At 39.6% G+C, this 18,512-nt stretch overlaps 1 protein-coding gene across 1 annotated transcript; it reads left to right on the forward strand.

The window, feature by feature from the left end:
• Positions 1–14,593: 14,593 nt before the first annotated feature.
• Positions 14,594–18,472, forward strand: LOC145117229 (YTH domain-containing protein ECT4-like). The gene is made up of 8 exons (XM_079053541.1): positions 14,594–14,912; positions 15,610–15,644; positions 15,728–15,905; positions 15,997–16,073; positions 16,441–16,929; positions 17,004–17,489; positions 17,567–17,779; positions 17,856–18,472. Exons 1-8 carry the CDS (start codon positions 14,843–14,845, stop codon positions 18,090–18,092), a joined length of 1,785 nt encoding a protein of 594 aa, XP_078909667.1. The 5' UTR covers positions 14,594–14,842; the 3' UTR covers positions 18,093–18,472.
• Positions 18,473–18,512: the final 40 nt, after the last annotated feature.

Consider the following 18,512-nt stretch of genomic DNA (forward strand, 5'->3'; position numbering starts at 1 on the left):
GATCAGGCTCGGGTTCAGGGACCGAGCAGATCGAGGAGCGGATGAGGGAGTTTGTATCAGCCGAGGTTACGCATAGCATTCTAGATCAGACTCCTGTGATCTTTGGCACGGTCAAGGAGGGCATACTGGAGATATTGGATGAGAGGCTGGGAGCCTTCCGCACAGAGATGGTGGCCATGATGGGAGCGCGTACTTTGACATTCCGAGAGTTTAGAGCTTGTGGCGCACCAGATTACCATGGGGCTAGGGACCCCATCGCTAGCAGCAGATGGTTGGCCGATATTGCCAACGCCTTTCGTACGAGCCGATGCCCTGAGGGGGACAAGGTCCGACTTTCCTCCTGTCTTCTGAAGGACAGAGCACGGAATTGGTGGGAGGAGGTTGGACACGCCATTAGAGATGATGCCGCGTTGGACGCGATAACATGGACTGATTTATCAGCTAGGTTCAGGGCCGAGTTTGCACCAGTGATCGAGGTGCAGCAGCTAGCACGAGAGTTTCAGGATTTGAAGCAGACGACTGAGACTGTGGCGGAGATCACCGCCAAGTTCAGAGAGAGAGCCCTTCTCATGCCGCAGTATGTGGCGGACGAGGAGATGAAGAAGGCTCGGTATCACGAGATGCTGAGATGTGACATCAGGCAGTTTGTGAGCAGGTCCAACTGCAAGACACTGGAGGATATGATTGCTCGTGCCAGGGAGAGAGATTGATTTGGAGTTAGAGAGGAAGAGGAAACCGAATGAGATACAGGTAGCCATGGGTTCAGGCAAGAGACCCAAGGGGTCAGACTCGAGATCGAGGGATTTCCAGAGCCGCAGCCGATGCGGGAAGTGTGGCAGGACACACGAGGGTGCGTGCAGGAGTGGCAGTGGTGGGGATTCAGGTTGCTTCAAGTGCGGCCGGACTGGCCATTTCAGCAGGGATTGTACAGCTACCACCACTCAGGGATCAGACCTGATATGCTTTCATTGTAGTCAGAGGGGCCACAAGAAGGCCCAGTGTCCGAGTTTACTTTCAGCAGGACAGGTGATAGCACCTGCCCCTATGACTTTGAGGATCACCGACGGTCGGTAGGGACGGGCAGAGGCGCCTACGGCACGGAGCAGGGCGTACCAGTTGGTTTCAGATGACATGCGAGCAGCCCCGGATGTGCCAGGTGCGTATTCTTTAGCTGCTTGACAGTTTTATTTATGATGTATTTGCTATGGTACTGCATCGATATTAGTGCTTGTACTTTGGATTCTGTTTCCTGCTTATGATTGAGTTATATGCCATCTGCATACCATGGGTTTTAGAGTGGTAGTCCGTAGTTGTACCCTTTTAGATCAGGTTACCCAGGATGCGGTCGCTATAGCAAGCGTGAAATTGGGACTCTAGAAGTATTTCGCCAGCTTTCAAGGACGGTGGCATCATGGTATTGGTTAGCTTTGGAGCACTGGCAGTGGTAAACCTCAGTTTTTAGCAGAACGATTATGGAATGGTAAGAAGGATTGGGAATCCTTCCCAGACAGAAAACTGCAAGGAGCTAGTTGAGTCAAAGTGGGGGAGAACCCTCCAAGTATTCAGGATCAGAAGTAAGTAAGAAGTTGGAATAAGTTCGCAACTCTATTGAGCAGGGTAATAGTCTGAGTGGTTGTTCGGATGAGAAACGCCTGAGTTGGGAGTTTGGGAAACTTCTCGGTGTTGAGTGCGTGTAATAGCGGTCAGTAGATGATTGGTTTGGGAAACCAGGTTGAAGATTTTCTCGGCAGGACATGATTTTAGCTAGGATGTAAGACTACGGGACAGCCGTAGCATTCACTAGCAGGTAGACAGTACGGGAACTATAGTGAGGCTACGGGATGACCATAGTAATCACGTTAGACGATAGCGGGCTTGGAAAACCAGGTTGGAGGATCGCCAGCAGGACTCGAGTGAGTCAGGATACAGACTGAGTAAATGTCCGACATGGGATGCTTTCAGATTAGTTGTCAGTGTAAAGACAGCATGGGGAGTGTGGTAAGATTGTGGGATAGTCGCAACATTTGTTAGTAACCAGTTAGGAGTGTGGGCGAGGGCCCGTATCTCCTAGTTAGTATGGTCAGGATCAGGTAGACATAGTTCGTTGAGATTTAGTATGGAGTCAGGCCTGCATAGCCCTAGATAGGTGAGACCTGAGGGAGAGGCCACTTCAAGATACAGTTGGGTGAGACCGTGGGCGAGGCCCATATATTAGTAGCAGTGCAGGTGAAACTAGAGGGAGAAACCGCTCTAGATCTAGTTGGGTGAGACCTGTGGGCGAGGCCTGTGAGATTTTAGCAGCATAGGTGGAACCTGGTAGAGACTTTAGAGTCAAGATAGGGGATCGAGGATCCCAGGAATTAGAGAGCCAGAGTGGCAAGGTAGACAGAGCAGTTTAGTTAGCCAAAGTTTTCTTCAGAAGTCGCTGAGAGCGGCTGAGAGATGGAGTTTGAGTTCAGTAACCGGTAGGAGTCCGGTGGTCAAGATGAGGGCAGATTAATTGGGACCGGAGTGGTCTCGGTTCGTCTGGAGAGCGGATCAGAGACAGCAGAATCTTCGGAAAGGGACAGCAATAAGAGGATCCGTGAGTGGAAGTAGTTAGTTGACTGAGAGGTGCTAGGCCACTAACAACAGGATTAAATAATCTCAGAGTGAGTGATTTGACTCTGTGTGCAGCTCTCGTATGAGTCTAACCATTGCAGGGATGAGTCTATTACTCGAAGGATTACCTGATCCATCCGTTGGGAGGGGTTTCCAGCATCAGTATATAGAAAGAGGAAGCACTCAATATGTATCAGCGAAGTGACCAGCACTGGGAGTGGCTGGAAAGGTAGGTTCAACAAAGGGTATGTCCTTCACAGAGGGAGTAAAGGTTGTTGTTTTTGCAAAGTTTTCCTTGGGAAGGCCATTGAATGCGCAAGGGAAAGGGGTGAACCCCTAGGATGCCCAACATAAGTACTCGAGGAGTACCGAAAGGATTATCAGTTGGGAAAGAGTCGTATTCTCAGGATTGTTGATGAGCAGAGTGCTCTCGTGGTTCTTACCCTCAAGGATTAGTTTGGGCGGAATGATCGGGCGGAAGGTCAATGAAAAGTGATCCCTCGAGGATCGGGTTCAGTAGGAGAAGTATTCATCGAGCAGAAATGTTGTGAGCAGATTGCAAGATTGTTGGTCGTGACGGACTTCAAGGAAGAAGTCTAGTTTAAGTGGGGGAGAGTTGTAACACCCTAAATCCAGAAGACCCAGAAAGAAAAGAAAAACCCTAAGTCAAAGGGGTCAACTCGTCGAGTCCAAGGAAGAACTCGACGAGTCGGAGCGTGCCCCGTGTCGCGGATTATGTGACCGACTCGACGAGTCGGGGAGACTGACTCGGCGAGTCTGGTCTGGGTTTGGAAACCCTAATTTCGGGACTTGGTTCCCTATATAAGCAACATTTCAGGCCTCCACCCCAGCCTCCATCACTCCCCTCACCTACTCTCGAAACCCTAATCAACCTTGTGGATTATTGAGCTAGTTTCTTGCCTTTGTGAGTGATTTGAAGCTTGGAGAAGGAAGGAGACTCTTAGTGGTGCAAGATGGAGATATAGATCCAGATTTGGTGTGGCATTTCAGATCACTTGAAGGTATAAAGCTTATACCTTGACTGTTAATCATCTAGATTCCCTTTCTAGCTTGTAATTTTCCCACATTTGGGCCATTTCCAAGGTTAATCCGAGTATTAAGCCCTTGAGGATGTATTGGGCTTCAGATCTGGGCACTCTTGAGCTTTAGAAGCTCAGAGTTGCTAGCTTTATCCAGCTATGGCTCCATTTCATGTCCTAGACCTTCATTTTAGCTTAGATTAAGAGTTTTAGCTTCATAGCACCTTGCATGCACGTAAAGTTAGCAACTTTACGTGTAATACTGGCCTTAAGAGTCTAGATCTATGAGTTGGAAGCAATGAAATGCACTGTAATCGATAGAATTGAGATGTCACAAAGCGGACTCGGCGAGTCGGTTCATGGACTCGGCGAGTCGGGTCGCAAACCCAAATCCCTTCTGGTTATGAGTTAGATCAGTGAGTTGAGTTGGTGAAGGACTCGGCCAGTCTAGGTCCATATTGGGCATGCAAATCATAGTACTCGATGAGTTCGAGGAGGAACTCGGCGAGTCCAAGGCAATCTCCTTAGTTATGAAGGTGGACTCGACGATTTGTTCATACAACTCGGCGAGTCGGTTGAGGATGGTCCCGAATTGTATGGTTGAAGGAGAACCCGTCGAGTTCTTGCTAGACTTGACGAGTTAAATTGGGGGTTGTAATGGATCGGAGGAGTATAGACTTGACGAGTTGGTAGAACAACTCGGCGAGTCAAGTCAACTGGAAGTTGACTTTGACCGTTGACTTTGACCAAGTTTGACCAGGGTTGACTTTTGGATTATTATGGTCTAAATGTTGTTTTGGGTATTGATACTGAGGGAAGCTGAAGGGTCAGCTGTTCAAAAGTGTCGGTTAGCAGTCAGACGATTTCAGCGAGTCTTCAACAGTGCGAGGTGAGTCTCCTCACTGTGTGCATGGGTCTACGGCCACAATGTCGGCCCATTATGTTTATACTTATGGTTATGTGTAGTAGGAAGACCCTGGGGTTAGCCCTAGGCACTTATAGTGATTTGTTCGGATTTAGATCCGTTACCGGGGTTAGCCCGATGTAGTTTATATGTTCCGGACTTCGGTCTGATGCCGGGTGGTACCCGAGGCAGTAGTGGATGTGTAGTTATACTTGTTGTCTTTGTGATACTTGTATATGCCTGGTAGGGAGGTGAGTCGGTCGAGGTCCTGTGTCTCATCACTAGCCGAGTATGGACGCGGTTCCGTATCTCATTAGTAGCAGAGCAGGGGCGAGGCCCGAGTTAGGAGGGAGGTGAGTGTGGGCGGGGGCCCGTATCTCACTATCAGCAGGAGCATGGATGGGGTTCCATGGCTCACCAGTAGCAGGTCAGGGGTGGGGCCCAAGATAGGCGAGGCCTTACATCAGTAGTATAGTAGAGTATGCTTAGCTTTATGATATGTGTTATGTTATATGATTGTATTTGTTAGTAGCGGGCGAGGCCCAGAGACAGGCGGGGCCTAAGAGAACAGATCTGTATACCGAGCGGGGCTCGATGCCAGGCAGGGCCTGATGCCGGGCGGGGCCCGATGCAGTGGGCGGGGCCCAAGTTAGTCCGAACCACGGTCTGATGCCGGGCAGGGCGAGACCCAGTATGTGGTATGTGGTAGGTTGGGGAACTCACTAACCTTCGTGCTTACGGTTTTCAGTTTTGGTTTCAAGTACTTCTGGTAGCGGAGGGAAGAGCTCGGGGTGATCGCATGACACACACACACACACACAGCAAAGAAGTTTAGCCTGTGATGTTTACTCTAATAAAATGAACAATTCTTTTGAAAAGATACTCTGATTTATTATATAACCCTTTTTGTATGTTGAAATGATTTGATACTATGATTTAGTAATGTTTTAAAAAGAAATTTTTGGTCATGATTTTTGGGATGTTACATTGCGTTCTAAAATTCGATTATGATTACGACATCCCTTTTCATATTCTGAATTATGAGAACTTGGCAAATAGAAATATTGTAGCAAAAGGACTGGTCTAGTATCATGTCTTTATGTGAGACATCATGAATCGTGTCCCATATGCTTCAGATGTAGGATCGATTGCATGTGCTATAATATTCATCATTTCTAAAATTTTCCAAATGCCTGGGGCATTAAGAAGGGAAAAGGTCTAGAATTGGATATGACTAAAATGATTAAGCAATTGTCGAGGACAATCTAAGGTTTACCAAAGATTGGTTGCTCAGGGACAATCAGTTGGAAGTATAATGTTAATTTTGGAAGGACCATATTGACATATTCTAAAAAGAGGCAACTCTTGTTCAGAAGTGATAGTCAAAATGGGAATATGGAAATGTTTCCATAGGTGGAAGTTATTCAATTTGTGTAAGATTAGAAAAACTTAATGCAAGAAGGATGTTTCCATAGAGTTGATCTCCATTGGAATACTATGTAATGTCTATTGACAAGTCTTTGTGACTTTGTGCATAATCATTACAAGAGGATCAATGCATATAAGTTTAAAATCTAACAATATTTCGGTAAATGGCATGAATTTGGAATTCTTGCATTTGTTGTAAGGATTTGGGACTGTGAAATGAGAATCATTGGAATTATGTTCAATCGATCTATTTCACAAAGTAAAAGATCATAGACAAACTTAGTGTGCATACTTGGTGTATGACATAACTAATGTTTGGAAAAACATAGTGTGCATACTTGGTGTATGGCATGACTAGTGTTTAGAAAACACAGTGTACATGCTTGGAGCATGGGACAACTATTGTTTTTAATTCAAGTATAAAGTTGATAGTTTGAAACAGTATACAATGAATAATGTGTAATCAATATGGTGATAAATAAAAGGTGTTCTATTTATATTCATAAGTTCTGAGACCATATTGGATTCGATTATTCTTGTGTTTCACTTTGCATGTTTTGACTTCCAGAATAACTAGGTCGTTCTTCCTGAATGACTACGCTATTCAAACTATCCATAGTCGGTCATATGTTGGAAGTAGATATGAATCAAGATTGTCATGAAGTTGGATTGTAGATGTCCAAGGTATGGGACATAGCAAGTGGTGCTACAACATTCATGAGTACTCATAAGTTCTGAGTATTGGATTCAACCCACGCTCATTGGAATCGCTTCATGGATTTTATCATGAGTGATCATGAGACGATAATATCTTATATTCTTCAAACCTAGAGATATGAGTTGTTACTATGAGTTGGTTATACATTGATTGCACGAAAACGCATTGGTAACTCGATGTTATAAAACGTGCCTTTGTGTATGATTCAACAAGTAGTAGAACAAGCCATATAAGTCGAATTTTATCCATTCCTTTTACCCTTAAAGGGATAAAAGCGATATCTGTGGGCCCCTCGATGATTTAGTGATGACACCCCGAAGTGCTTGGCCAAGCCAAGACTGATATGATTTGTTCAATTAGTCGGTCGTCATAAATCGGAAATCGGGAAACAACAAATGGATAGAGAGAATGATTTTAATCCATGTCTCAGTCCATATGATATCTAGAATGGAGGAATATATGATCCCTTATCTGATGGACGCGTCATTGATTTGTTCAGATTTCAACGGCAACAGCTTTTAAGAGCTACGATTGCTAGTCGGGTTTTGAAGTCTTACGCAATAATAGTTTTAGACTTATCCAAGTGGGAGACTATTGGATTAGTGTTTAAGTCCATAACTATATTTGGTATGTACTTGACCCGATTGGCATGGTCCATTTGGGTTGCATGGCATCATGCATTTGGATAGACTAAAATGAGAGAAATAACACTTAAGGTTTATTAATATATTATAAGTTCTAATATATTAATAAGATTATTTAATTAGTATTGATCAAGAATTAATTTGGAATTAATTAAGTGATCAAAAGGAGACTAATTAAATATATGGGTTGATTATGTAAATCATCCATACTTGTATAGTGGGCTAATGCTCCATGGATTATCAAGTTGGGCTAAAACCCATAGGATGCTCCATGGTGTTTTTGTACCCATGGATCATGTAAATGAAAGGCCATGACAATTAGGGTTTACATGGTGTAACCCTAATTGTGACACACTATATAAGCATCATATTCTTCCCAAAATTCGGCTAATATGTGTGTATGGTGAGGGCTAGCCGATTTCATGAAGTGTCTCATTTCTCTCAAGTTATTCTAAGTGTATTTGATGTTGTGTGAACCATTTGAGGTGTCACACTTGGGGCACTAGGCTCTTGAGCTCCATGGAATCAAGCTACAACAAGAGGTATGTAATTCTACTAGATTTTATATTACATGTACATTATATTATGCTAGTTAGAACAATACCTTGGAAAAATTGATATTTGCATGTATAATAGAGAAAACATAGATCCAAGGTATTTAGGGTTGCATGTACACTTAGGAGTGTTAGAATGCTCAAAACCCAACAATAGTATCATATGGTGTAGCCTAATAGAGGCATAGTCTAGGGTGAACTTGAACACCTATGTAATCGTTTCAAGGAATAATATAAAACCTTCGTTTTGTTATCTGGTGTGTTAAGTTGTTATGTGATTTTCTTGAATGGTGACTTGGAAAAACTGCGAGACAATACTTGGGACGAGTATGAGTAGGTGTGAATGGTAGTAGAGGCCTATACTACCAGAAGCACAGGACTCACACTTAGATCAAGGAAAGTCACAAGGTTACTAAGAAGGTAGTAGTTGATTCCGTTTTGTTCATGTATGTCATTACCATTGTTTTGGTAATGACTAAGAAGATGATTGTTATTCTGACCCTAGTGGTCATATCAAATTGAGTCCGACTACGATGAGTATGTTACGTGGTTCAGAGAACCAAGTTCGATGTAGCATCTGACTTAAGCCAGAAGATTGAAATAAAAGATAATCAAAGCGATCAGTAGAGGTATCGCGATAGTTGCTTGTAGCTATAAATGCTACCTTTTAAGATGTGATTAGAACATGAAGGAAGGTATAGTCTGTTCTGGAATTTGACTCTAAGAGACCCGAGTCTAAGCGTTGCTACATGCGATGATAGGTCATTAGAATATGACACATCGGTCCATTGTAGTAATAAAAGAACTTATCTTAATTTTGTTAAGAAGAAGAAGCAGTCTCCAGTAAGGATCGAGATTGTGACTTGAAGGTCATAATTTGGAGTCTAACGTGAGATAGGGAGCAGGTGCAAGATTGAGCACCGCCTGCAGTCAAGGAGTCCAAGATTTAAATACTCGTTCGAAGCAACATAGAAGTTACGGTTATTACGTAGAATGAAGAGTTAAAGTAGGGAGTCATTATACAAGCCCTGTTTCGTTGATGATTTTGGGATGTAATCATCCTAAGGGGGAGATAATTGTCACGCCTGTAGATCCGGGCTAGTCAATTTAGAGACAATGAGCATCAAAAATGAGTTTTTGATGGAAGATTATTTAGAAGGAGTAATCTTAACCAAATTGTAGAATATGTCACAAGGGTTCCGTACATATAAAGAATGCCGAAATCCGAGTTATAACGAAGAAGTTATGGCCCGTCGAAGTTTCGCGACAAAACCGGCATGACACTACGTGACGTAAATAGTGAATTTACGATAGAGGACTTTTTGGCCTTAGTGATCTAAAAAAAAGTTGTAGTATACATTAAACCGAGAGCGTGCATAAAAAGAACGCCCAAATCTGACTTCGTATGAGGAAATTATGATTTTTCTAAGATTTGGCGTAGCAGTGCACAGCCCGAAACTCGAATTTTAGATCGAGTGGTTTTTGGCCAACGCGACCTAAATGAGAATTGAAGATTTCATTAATAGGAACCCAACGACAAAAATACAGACGAAAACGGAGTCCGTATGTAGAAATTATGAATTTTACGCGGACATTTAATAGTGTAGTCACCTTCTACTATAAAATTTAAGATCGGTCGAGAATTAGCCGGCGTAGTCAAAAGGAACGTTGTAGATCTTATTTTTACCTACGCGTGGATATAAAGAACGTCAAAAACGGAGCTCGTATGCGAAAGTTACGGATTTTAGAAGTCGGAAGTGTGCTGTGCGAAAATGAGTGATGTGGCACAATCTTGGCCATTGCTTTCTCCCCAAGTCTTGCCACCAGATGGTGACATGTGGCACCAAGTTCAGCCATATTTCACCCTATAAATAGAACCTCTCCCACCCTTATTTTCTTCACACCTTTCGCATTCTTTCTTCTCTCTACACTCTCTCTCTCTCTAAACCTCCCAAAAACTCCCTTAGCGCCAGAAGAAAGCCCCGCAGCGCTCGACGGCTTCGAGAAGAAGAGCTTTCGGCACAGAAGTCCTGCCCCTGTAGAGCCCGACTTCTAGCCAAACCCCCTCGTAGGTAAGATACGCCTACCTAATTTTTAATATAGCTTTTATTTAAATATAGCAACGTTATTAGGACCTTATAATAATTATTTGAGCTATTATTATGGGTTATATAAGTGTCGTTATAATATCTTTTTAACTACTCGCGGTACGGGGAATCTGGTTTAAAGGGCCGCATAGGGTTGTTGGATTTCAGAAGTGCTATATGCCAAAATGGTCTTGCCCTCCGGTGTTTTATGTCTGGCCCCTGTTTGTACATAGTGGTTGGAAAATATTGTTTAAACGCTTATATAATAATAATAGTGCTAAGACTAATAATTAGTCACGATAAATATTAGACTAAAATTTAACGATAATAATGCTAGGTTTCGTCGAAGGAAAATAGAACCGTTAAAAGTGAAGCGCTACCTGAGTTTGGAATAGGGATGCAAATTTTACCCATCGATTCGGGTACCCGCGGGTACCCGACCCGTTAGGGTCGGGTTTTACCCGGTTTAGCGGGTAACGGGGCAGGGACGGGCGCAGATTTTTATACCCGCAGCGGGGACGGGTCGGAGACGGATATGACACTATCCGACCAGTTTAAAACCCGATTATATATATATATATATATATATATATATATATATATATATATATATATATATATATATATATATTGTTTATGGAAAATTGATTCGTGAATCACAGTATCAAGACGACGCTTCGGAATTGACTCCTCGTTTCTTCAAGCCATTAACTGATCTCAATCTCTCTCTAATCTCCTTTCCTAGAATCAAAAATTACAATTTCATTTTAAAAAATGCAGCCACCCTTCGTCTTTGATTCTCAGTTCTTCACAAAATCACGACATCAATCTTTCACCTTCAAGCTACCCTGCTATCATCACCGATTCAGCGCTCATGGAATTAGAGGAGAACAACCTACAAGAAGTTCCAGCTTCATCCCAAAATCCTAAGCCCAGGTAAGTTTTCGATTTCATTTTCTTACACTCGATTTTGGTATTATCGATTTCTGGTATAACCGATTCTAGTATAATCGATTTCTTGTATAGTCGATTTCTGGTATAATCGATTTCTTGATTGAATGATTTTTGGTTGTATCTGTTTTGAGTGATGTTGGTTATAATCGATTTCTTAATCACTAGATTTCTTACACTCAATTTTGTTATAATCGATTTCATGCCTTGAACTTGATTACAACCATTGAATCTTTTCTCCTGTAACTTATTTGTTACATGCTTTTGATTTTATTTTATTAAACTCGATTTTGGTGTTAACCTATTAAACTGATGGATTTGTATATTTTTTGAGTGATGTTGTTTACAATCGATAACTTAGTCACTCAATTTCTTACACTTCATTTTGTTATAATCAATATCATGCCTTCAATTTGATTGCAGCCACTGAATCTTTTTTTGCTGTAACATATTTGTTAAATGTTTGTCTGGAAAGTAGAAAGTAGAAACTTATTAAGTCAACAATTTTTTTCTGTTTTGGTTGTAATCTCAGTGAATTACACTGATTAAATATTTGTCTGGATATGGTACTACCACGTTTTTTTGTAGCTTTAGGAATCTTGTTTTCTTGTAAGTTGTAACTAAAATATGATTTCTAGTAAAACAGAAATCTGATTGTTGCATAAAGTGGAACTGATTTCTAGCAAAGTGCATTGTTTTTACATCTTTTTTACTGCATATATGTAATTGTTTTTTGTATTATCAATGAATCTAATTTCTAGCAAACTGCATTTTTTTAGCAACATCTATGTTCTATCAATCCGATTTCAACCATATTTTTTGTTTTTTTTTTTGCAGTGACACTCAAGATAGATAGCCCCCACAACCAAGTGTTGATGTTCCTGGAACAACAGATGGGCAAGTTGTTAGAGCAACAAATGGACAGGTTATTGAAGTTATAAAAGATGATGAAGCCGGTCCAAGCTTTGTGGATTTTGATATTTAGTTCATGAATAATTGTTGTTTTTATTTTAGTTATTTAACAAACATGAGGATGTCGTGCTTATCTTTTCCTTTTTGTTTTTACTATTTTGTGTACGAGAATGAAGTATGAATTGTTGAATGTTTTAGTTATCATGATTATTACTATGTCTTTTTTATATATATCTCAGATTTATTAAAAAAATGATTGGATCCTTTTTACTTAACGGATATCCATCGGGTTCCCCGTATCCGACGGGTTTTCTTTTACCCGAATCCGTCGGGGATTTGGCGGGTCGGGGGCGGGGACATGTATTGTAGTATCCGACAATATCCGCCCCCGTTTGTATCTCTAGTTTGGAATCATCACTTTAACAAGTGAGTGCATAGTTACTTTCATCTTACACATAGATATGAAATATTTTATATAAATTACGTGTTATGTGTGCATATTATCTGTATACTTGTTATCTATGCTGGATGAACGATTTTATACATGTTTTAAATAATTTAAACTGTATATGTATTTTATATCTATGAATATGTTGGGTAAAACATGGGTAGATGAATGATGAGAGATGAAAGATGATATGAGTGAACATTGACAGCTATAGACTTAGTGCCTAACAAATAACATCAGCAGCTATGGACTTAGTGCCTATTGAATAAACGTTGGTAGCTATGAACTTAGTACCTGTTAGATAAACGGTGGTAGCTATGGACTTAGTACCTATTAGATAAACACTGGTAGCTATGAATTTAGTACCCGATGAATAAACTTTAGCAACTATGGAATTAGTGCTTTACGAACGAGCATTGTCAGCTATGGACTTAGTGCCTGTCATATAAACCCTAGAAACAATGGACTTCAGAATGAACGAATGCAGGATAAATGACTCTTAGGGTAGACCTTAAGAGTAAGGAAGATAATGGGGATGGGTAATTGGGTTGATTGTTTGATGTTTAAACATAATAATTAAATTATTGTGGGTTGAAAACCCTATGTACTCACCAGGTTTCCCAACCTGACCCACCCAAGCTTGTTTGTATCAAAGGTGTCGATATGAAGTTACATTACACTGAGATATTAAAGAGATGTAGATCACTAGTGTAATTGAATGTAAGTTATGTTTATGCTTATGTTTCTGTATTGATGATGACATCCCAAATGTTTTAAAATGAACAAAAATACATTTCTTCGGAAATGCTTTGATAACGTATTTATCATGTTTTTCTGGGAACAAATTCCGCAACACTTTTATTTAAAATGTTACTCTGATTTTTATAAAGCATAAACAAAATCGGTCTTTTGGCCGTGAAAATGGGGATGTCACATAATGAATCATGAGTTTTTTAAGAGATGAGAAGAGGTTAAAAGATACAAGTCCATGTATGTACCAAGTAGAGTAGCCCTGTCGAAAATACCCGATACCCGAATTACCCACCCGATTTTTTCGAGTATCGGGTAAATCGGGTATCGGGTAAATTTTTTCGGGTAATAGGGTAACCCGATTTTTTTTCGGGTAGGGTAAAGGGTACGTTTATTGGGTTTCGGGTATACCCGAATTACCCAAATTATTTTAAAAACTCTTTTTTTTTCGTAAAGCTTGTACTCTGTAGCAAGTATTTGATCACGCTTAAACTAACTATCATTATTGTAAAACATGAATCTTTTTTATTATGACAATATGACACGAACAATATTAAAAGCAATTGTTTATATATCACCATGTTCTTTAAAACTTAACTATTTTCTATATTATAGTTTTTATTGCAACTAACAAACTCATTATCTTGACGAAACTTAAGTACATATCAAAACTTATGGCTACAATTATCTTAAACATTTTAAACTTTTAAATTAAGATCTTTAAGTATTTGTTTTTTTAACATCTTATTAGATTAGATTAAGTTGTTAAAAAAATTGCTTGATATCTCAAGTATTATTGAGTAAAAAATCTCAATGTTCAAAGCTTGAGTAACTTCGTTTATGCCTCGTTTGTTTATATAAACAAGACTAATAAAGCACGACGTATTTATCATTAAAATTATTTTCAGGTGCAATTTAAAAAAAAAAATTATATATTTCGGGTAATACCCGAATTATCCAAACCCGACCCGTTACCCGAATTACCCGAATTTAATTTGGGTCGGGTAACGGGTATTTTTTTTAACATGAATTACCCGAATTACCCGACCCGATTTACCCGAAACCCAAAAAAATTACCCGATCAACACCCCTAAAGTAGAGGGCGCACATATTTTTTTTATGAAAAAACAAACGATCTGCAAGAACATATGTCTGCACGTTGTCTGCGTTGCACAGACATAAGAGGTCAAAAAGAAGTTTTTGAAAAAACAATCACCCCTAAATTTTTATTGCATTTGTCATCATTTAAAGGTGATAGATAATGAATAGGAAGAAAAAGTATGAAGATATTTAATTTTTTTATAAAGAAAGACCATTTTTATTTTTGTTTTTGTTTTTTTACCATTTAACAAGGCATTACCTCATTTTGCATTGCGATTTTTTTAATTTTGTTTATTTTTATTAAAACTTAAAATAAATGGCTAATTTTAGAAAAAAACAATAACTGGATATTAAGAAATTAGTTTTTTAAAACAATTAAATAAATGATAAAAAGACAAAAGACAAATAAAATAACATATAAAAGGAAAAGGGAAAGAAGTTTCGTAATGCTACTCCAGATGCACACACGCACAAGTACGTGTACATGTGTGTGTTATATATAAAGTTGTATCTGCATATACGACCTAAAACCCTTTCAATTTTTAATTTCTTCGATATTCCTTAATAGTTTTAATCTCTAGTGATGATGATATGAGGAATTCGAATTTGATTATTCAATCTTTGATTTTTCCGATTTTGTTTTCATTGGTTTTTTCAAGAATTTTTAATATTATTGATTTGATTTGAGGAGTTCCCAAAAAATCATGGAAGAAAAAGGTCAACAGGGAAAAGATCGAGTCTCTCCTGCTTCAATCTCAGCTTTGCCCTTACATGGTGAGATGTATTCTTTGCTTATTTACGAAATTCTTCGTATTCATCTAGTAATAATGCGAAATTCGTCTGGTTAATTTGGGGAAAAACGATCGATTTCGCTATAATCTGCAACATTGTTGTTATGTTGTTTGCGTTATTGATGACTTTCGCAATATGGATTGATCGTGAATTTTACTTTGTGTATGCGAACTTCTCTTTTTTTTTGTTCGTTCTATAGGATTTGGGAATCTAGGGTTTCTACTCATTGATTTCATATGTTTTTACCATGAATTAGGTTTTTTTTTTTTTTTTTTTTTTTTTTTTTTTTTTTTTTTTTACGAATTGATGTTGATTGATCCGGTGGAATTTGGAGTTCAGTAGAAGTTTGAGTCCGAATAGATCTTTGTTTTGGGATCGGATCTTGCGCCTAGTTTATTCTAGACCTAAAAAACAAGGTTCATTGTAATGTTGCCCTTTTTCATTGGTTAAGTTTCATATCCTCTTCAAATTTATGGATACACGTCGATTTTGAATCAATTAGCGATTTAGCCAATCTGCGAAGCAATTGCATGCAGTATCTCAAATTGTGTTTCAATATTTCATCGACCATTGGGTCACTGCATTGTGATATTGACTTTGGTACCCTCATACCGAGTCTTGTTTTACCCTGATTTCAAAAGGATCACTAATTCCTCTACAATTATGAAACTTTTTGCAGGTGATGGGCTTGTGCCTGATAACTACACGGATAAGGTACTTGTTAGCTATTCAATTCTATTTATCTTAATTTCCCCTTTCATATATGTTTTTGATTAGTTCTTTATTTGTATAATCAGCCACTTTCTCCCAAAGATGAAAGGATTGTTTCTCCAAATCCTTCTCCAGATGCAGCCCTCACAGGGTCCATGAGAAACATATCCAACCAATCAGAACCATTTAATGCAAGTGGAGCTCCAACCCCTGTAAATCCATCCAATATTTTTGCTCCTCCAGAGCAAACCTACTTTTATGGAGGTTAGTCTGCTTTAACTATGGTAATATCCCTTTCTTTTTCTTGTTTCATTAATCCTCTCATAACATTTTCATCCCAATTTCGGCTTTTCAGGTTATGATGATGGCTCAGCTAACTGGGGAGACTATTCTAATTATGTTCATGCTAATAACTTGCAGATTGTGCCTCCGGTGAGTAATCAAATACTCTTTTCTTTGCATCAATAAGTGAGGTCTCAAGTTCAAGCCTAGTCACCACCTTCATTGCTCTTGGGACATTGTGATTTACCTCTCACATGTTGGTTGTGGGACCCATTGGTGAGGGTGCCAGGGTGGCATATACCCTTTTTGCCTATTATGGCGTATACCCCTTTTACCTATTAAGGGTCTATGCCACCTTGGCACACTCACCAATGGGTCCCACAACCAACATGTGAGAGGTGAATCACAATGTCTGAAGAGCAATGAAGGTGATGACTAGGCTTGAACTTGAGGCCTCACTTATGGATCCTCACATTCATGCATGAATATAGTTTCTTATTTTTTTGAGTTAATGTAGGCAATTTACAATGAGAATGCATCATCACTATTATTTCACCCTGCATATGGATTCGATTACAGCCAGTTTTCTCCTGTTGCTAGTCCCATGTCTCCAATAATGATAGATGGACAGCTGTTTTCACCTCATCAAGTTCCAATCTCTCCTTCTTACTATTCACAGCCTGTTTCTCCTAACTTACCTCAAACTGATCTTTCACCACCACCAAACAGTGGGATGCAAATGCAAGAGGGTCTTGGGGACAATGTTTTTATGGCTCCAAGTCCAGGATCAGGTTATTATTTACAATATGGTTCTTTTGGTGGTGGGAATGTGAATGGAAACCCTTCTGGAAATAATAATTTTGGATATTATAAATATCCAGGAGACATTGGGTCTAATGAATCAATGTCTTCAGATACTAATAGCTATGTGTCTCCAATCACATCTGGGGGTTTATACCCTGCTCCACTTGGTATTCTTGGATCATATGAACACATTTTTAGTCAGGTTTGTTTCTTCTTTATTTCTTTTTACCCTTTACTTTATCAGTATATGTATTTCATTATTTACTTAATTTCCAGATTCCACAACAGCAGTATGGATACGGATACGGGTCAGGATCCGGATCCTCCACAAGACGCTACCCACAAACCGGATCTTTTCGAGGGCAAAACTTTGGAAACAATTCCATTTTTCAAGGGGAAGCAAGTCGCCTGAACCGTTTCATCCCTGAAAAAGGCGGGAAGCATAGGGACAAAGATGGAATTAGCATGATTAGTGAACCACATGGTACTACCAGTGATCGAAACAGAGGACCAAGGGCATCAAAGCCAAAAGGAGAGCAGATATCTGAGGGTAAAATCGACCTTTACAATCAACCGGATTTTGTCACTAGTTATGAGAATGCAAAGTTCTTTGTAATAAAGTCTTTTAGTGAAGATAATGTCCATAAAAGTATCAAGTATAGTGTTTGGGCAAGTACCCCTTTGGGAAACCGAAAACTTGATGCTGCTTATCAAGAAGCAAAGGAATCTGAAGCCAATTGTCCAGTCTTTCTCTTCTTTTCTGTGAGTTTCTTAACTCTAGAATCATGAATTCCATTCCATTCCATTCCTTCATATTACTAATGATTTTTTGAATGTAGGTAAATGCAAGTGGACAGTTTTGTGGAGTTGCAGAAATGGTGGGACCCGTGGATTTTGTGAATGATGCAGAATATTGGCAGCAGGACAGGTGGAGTGGTCAATTCCGTGTCAAATGGCACATCATCAAAGATGTTCCAAATAGCCGATTCCGACATATTCTTCTTGAAAATAATGACAACAAACCTGTTACTCATAGCAGAGATTCACAAGAGGTGGGAAAGGACGTAAATACCCTTTTGTGTTTATGTCTTTTTATTGGTCTAATTTGGTGTACTACTGTTTGTGTAGGTGAAACTAGAAGTGGGGATTGCAATGTTGAAGATCTTTAAAGATCATGATGCAGAGACATCGATCTTGGATGATTTTGGTTTCTATGATGAACGAGAGAAGGATTTGCAGGAAAAGAGGTCAAAAGAGCGTGAATTTACCAAAAACACCCTCAATGTCAATGATACTTCAATAACTCAACTTGCTGATAAAGTTGCAGACTCCCTCCATGTGGATGAGAAGACGGAAATACAGTAAAAAAAAAAATTAGTAAATCGGTTGTTCTTTTATACTCCCGGAAGTGGTAAAAGTTGAAACTACTCTGACCCGTAAATTGTTTTAGTAAAATATGGTAATTTTTCGGTGTTTTGAGAGGGTGTGGGGTATGGGAGTTGACTCTGTTTGACTTTTGGGCAACCTTGTAATTTGTCACCCCTTCTTGTTTCTAAAAGGGTAGGTGGTGGTGGTGGTGGTGGTGGTGGTGGTGGTGAGAGAGAAGGATATGTAGTTTAAAGTTTTTTGGTTTATTTGTAGGAGGGTGGTGGTGGTTATTGAGTTGCTCCTCAAAAGTGTACAATTTCTCTAAAGTAAAAGAATGAATGAAAATATATTATGCTAGCAAAGCCCGACTTTTGGCACTTTTTGTGTGTTGTTTTATTTTTAATGATGATAACGAGG

The sequence above is a fragment of the Lactuca virosa genome, chromosome 5 (assembly GCF_052849685.1).
Source record: "Lactuca virosa cultivar CGN04683 chromosome 5, Lactuca_virosa_CGN04683_v6, whole genome shotgun sequence".
NCBI lineage: Eukaryota > Viridiplantae > Streptophyta > Magnoliopsida > Asterales > Asteraceae > Lactuca > Lactuca virosa.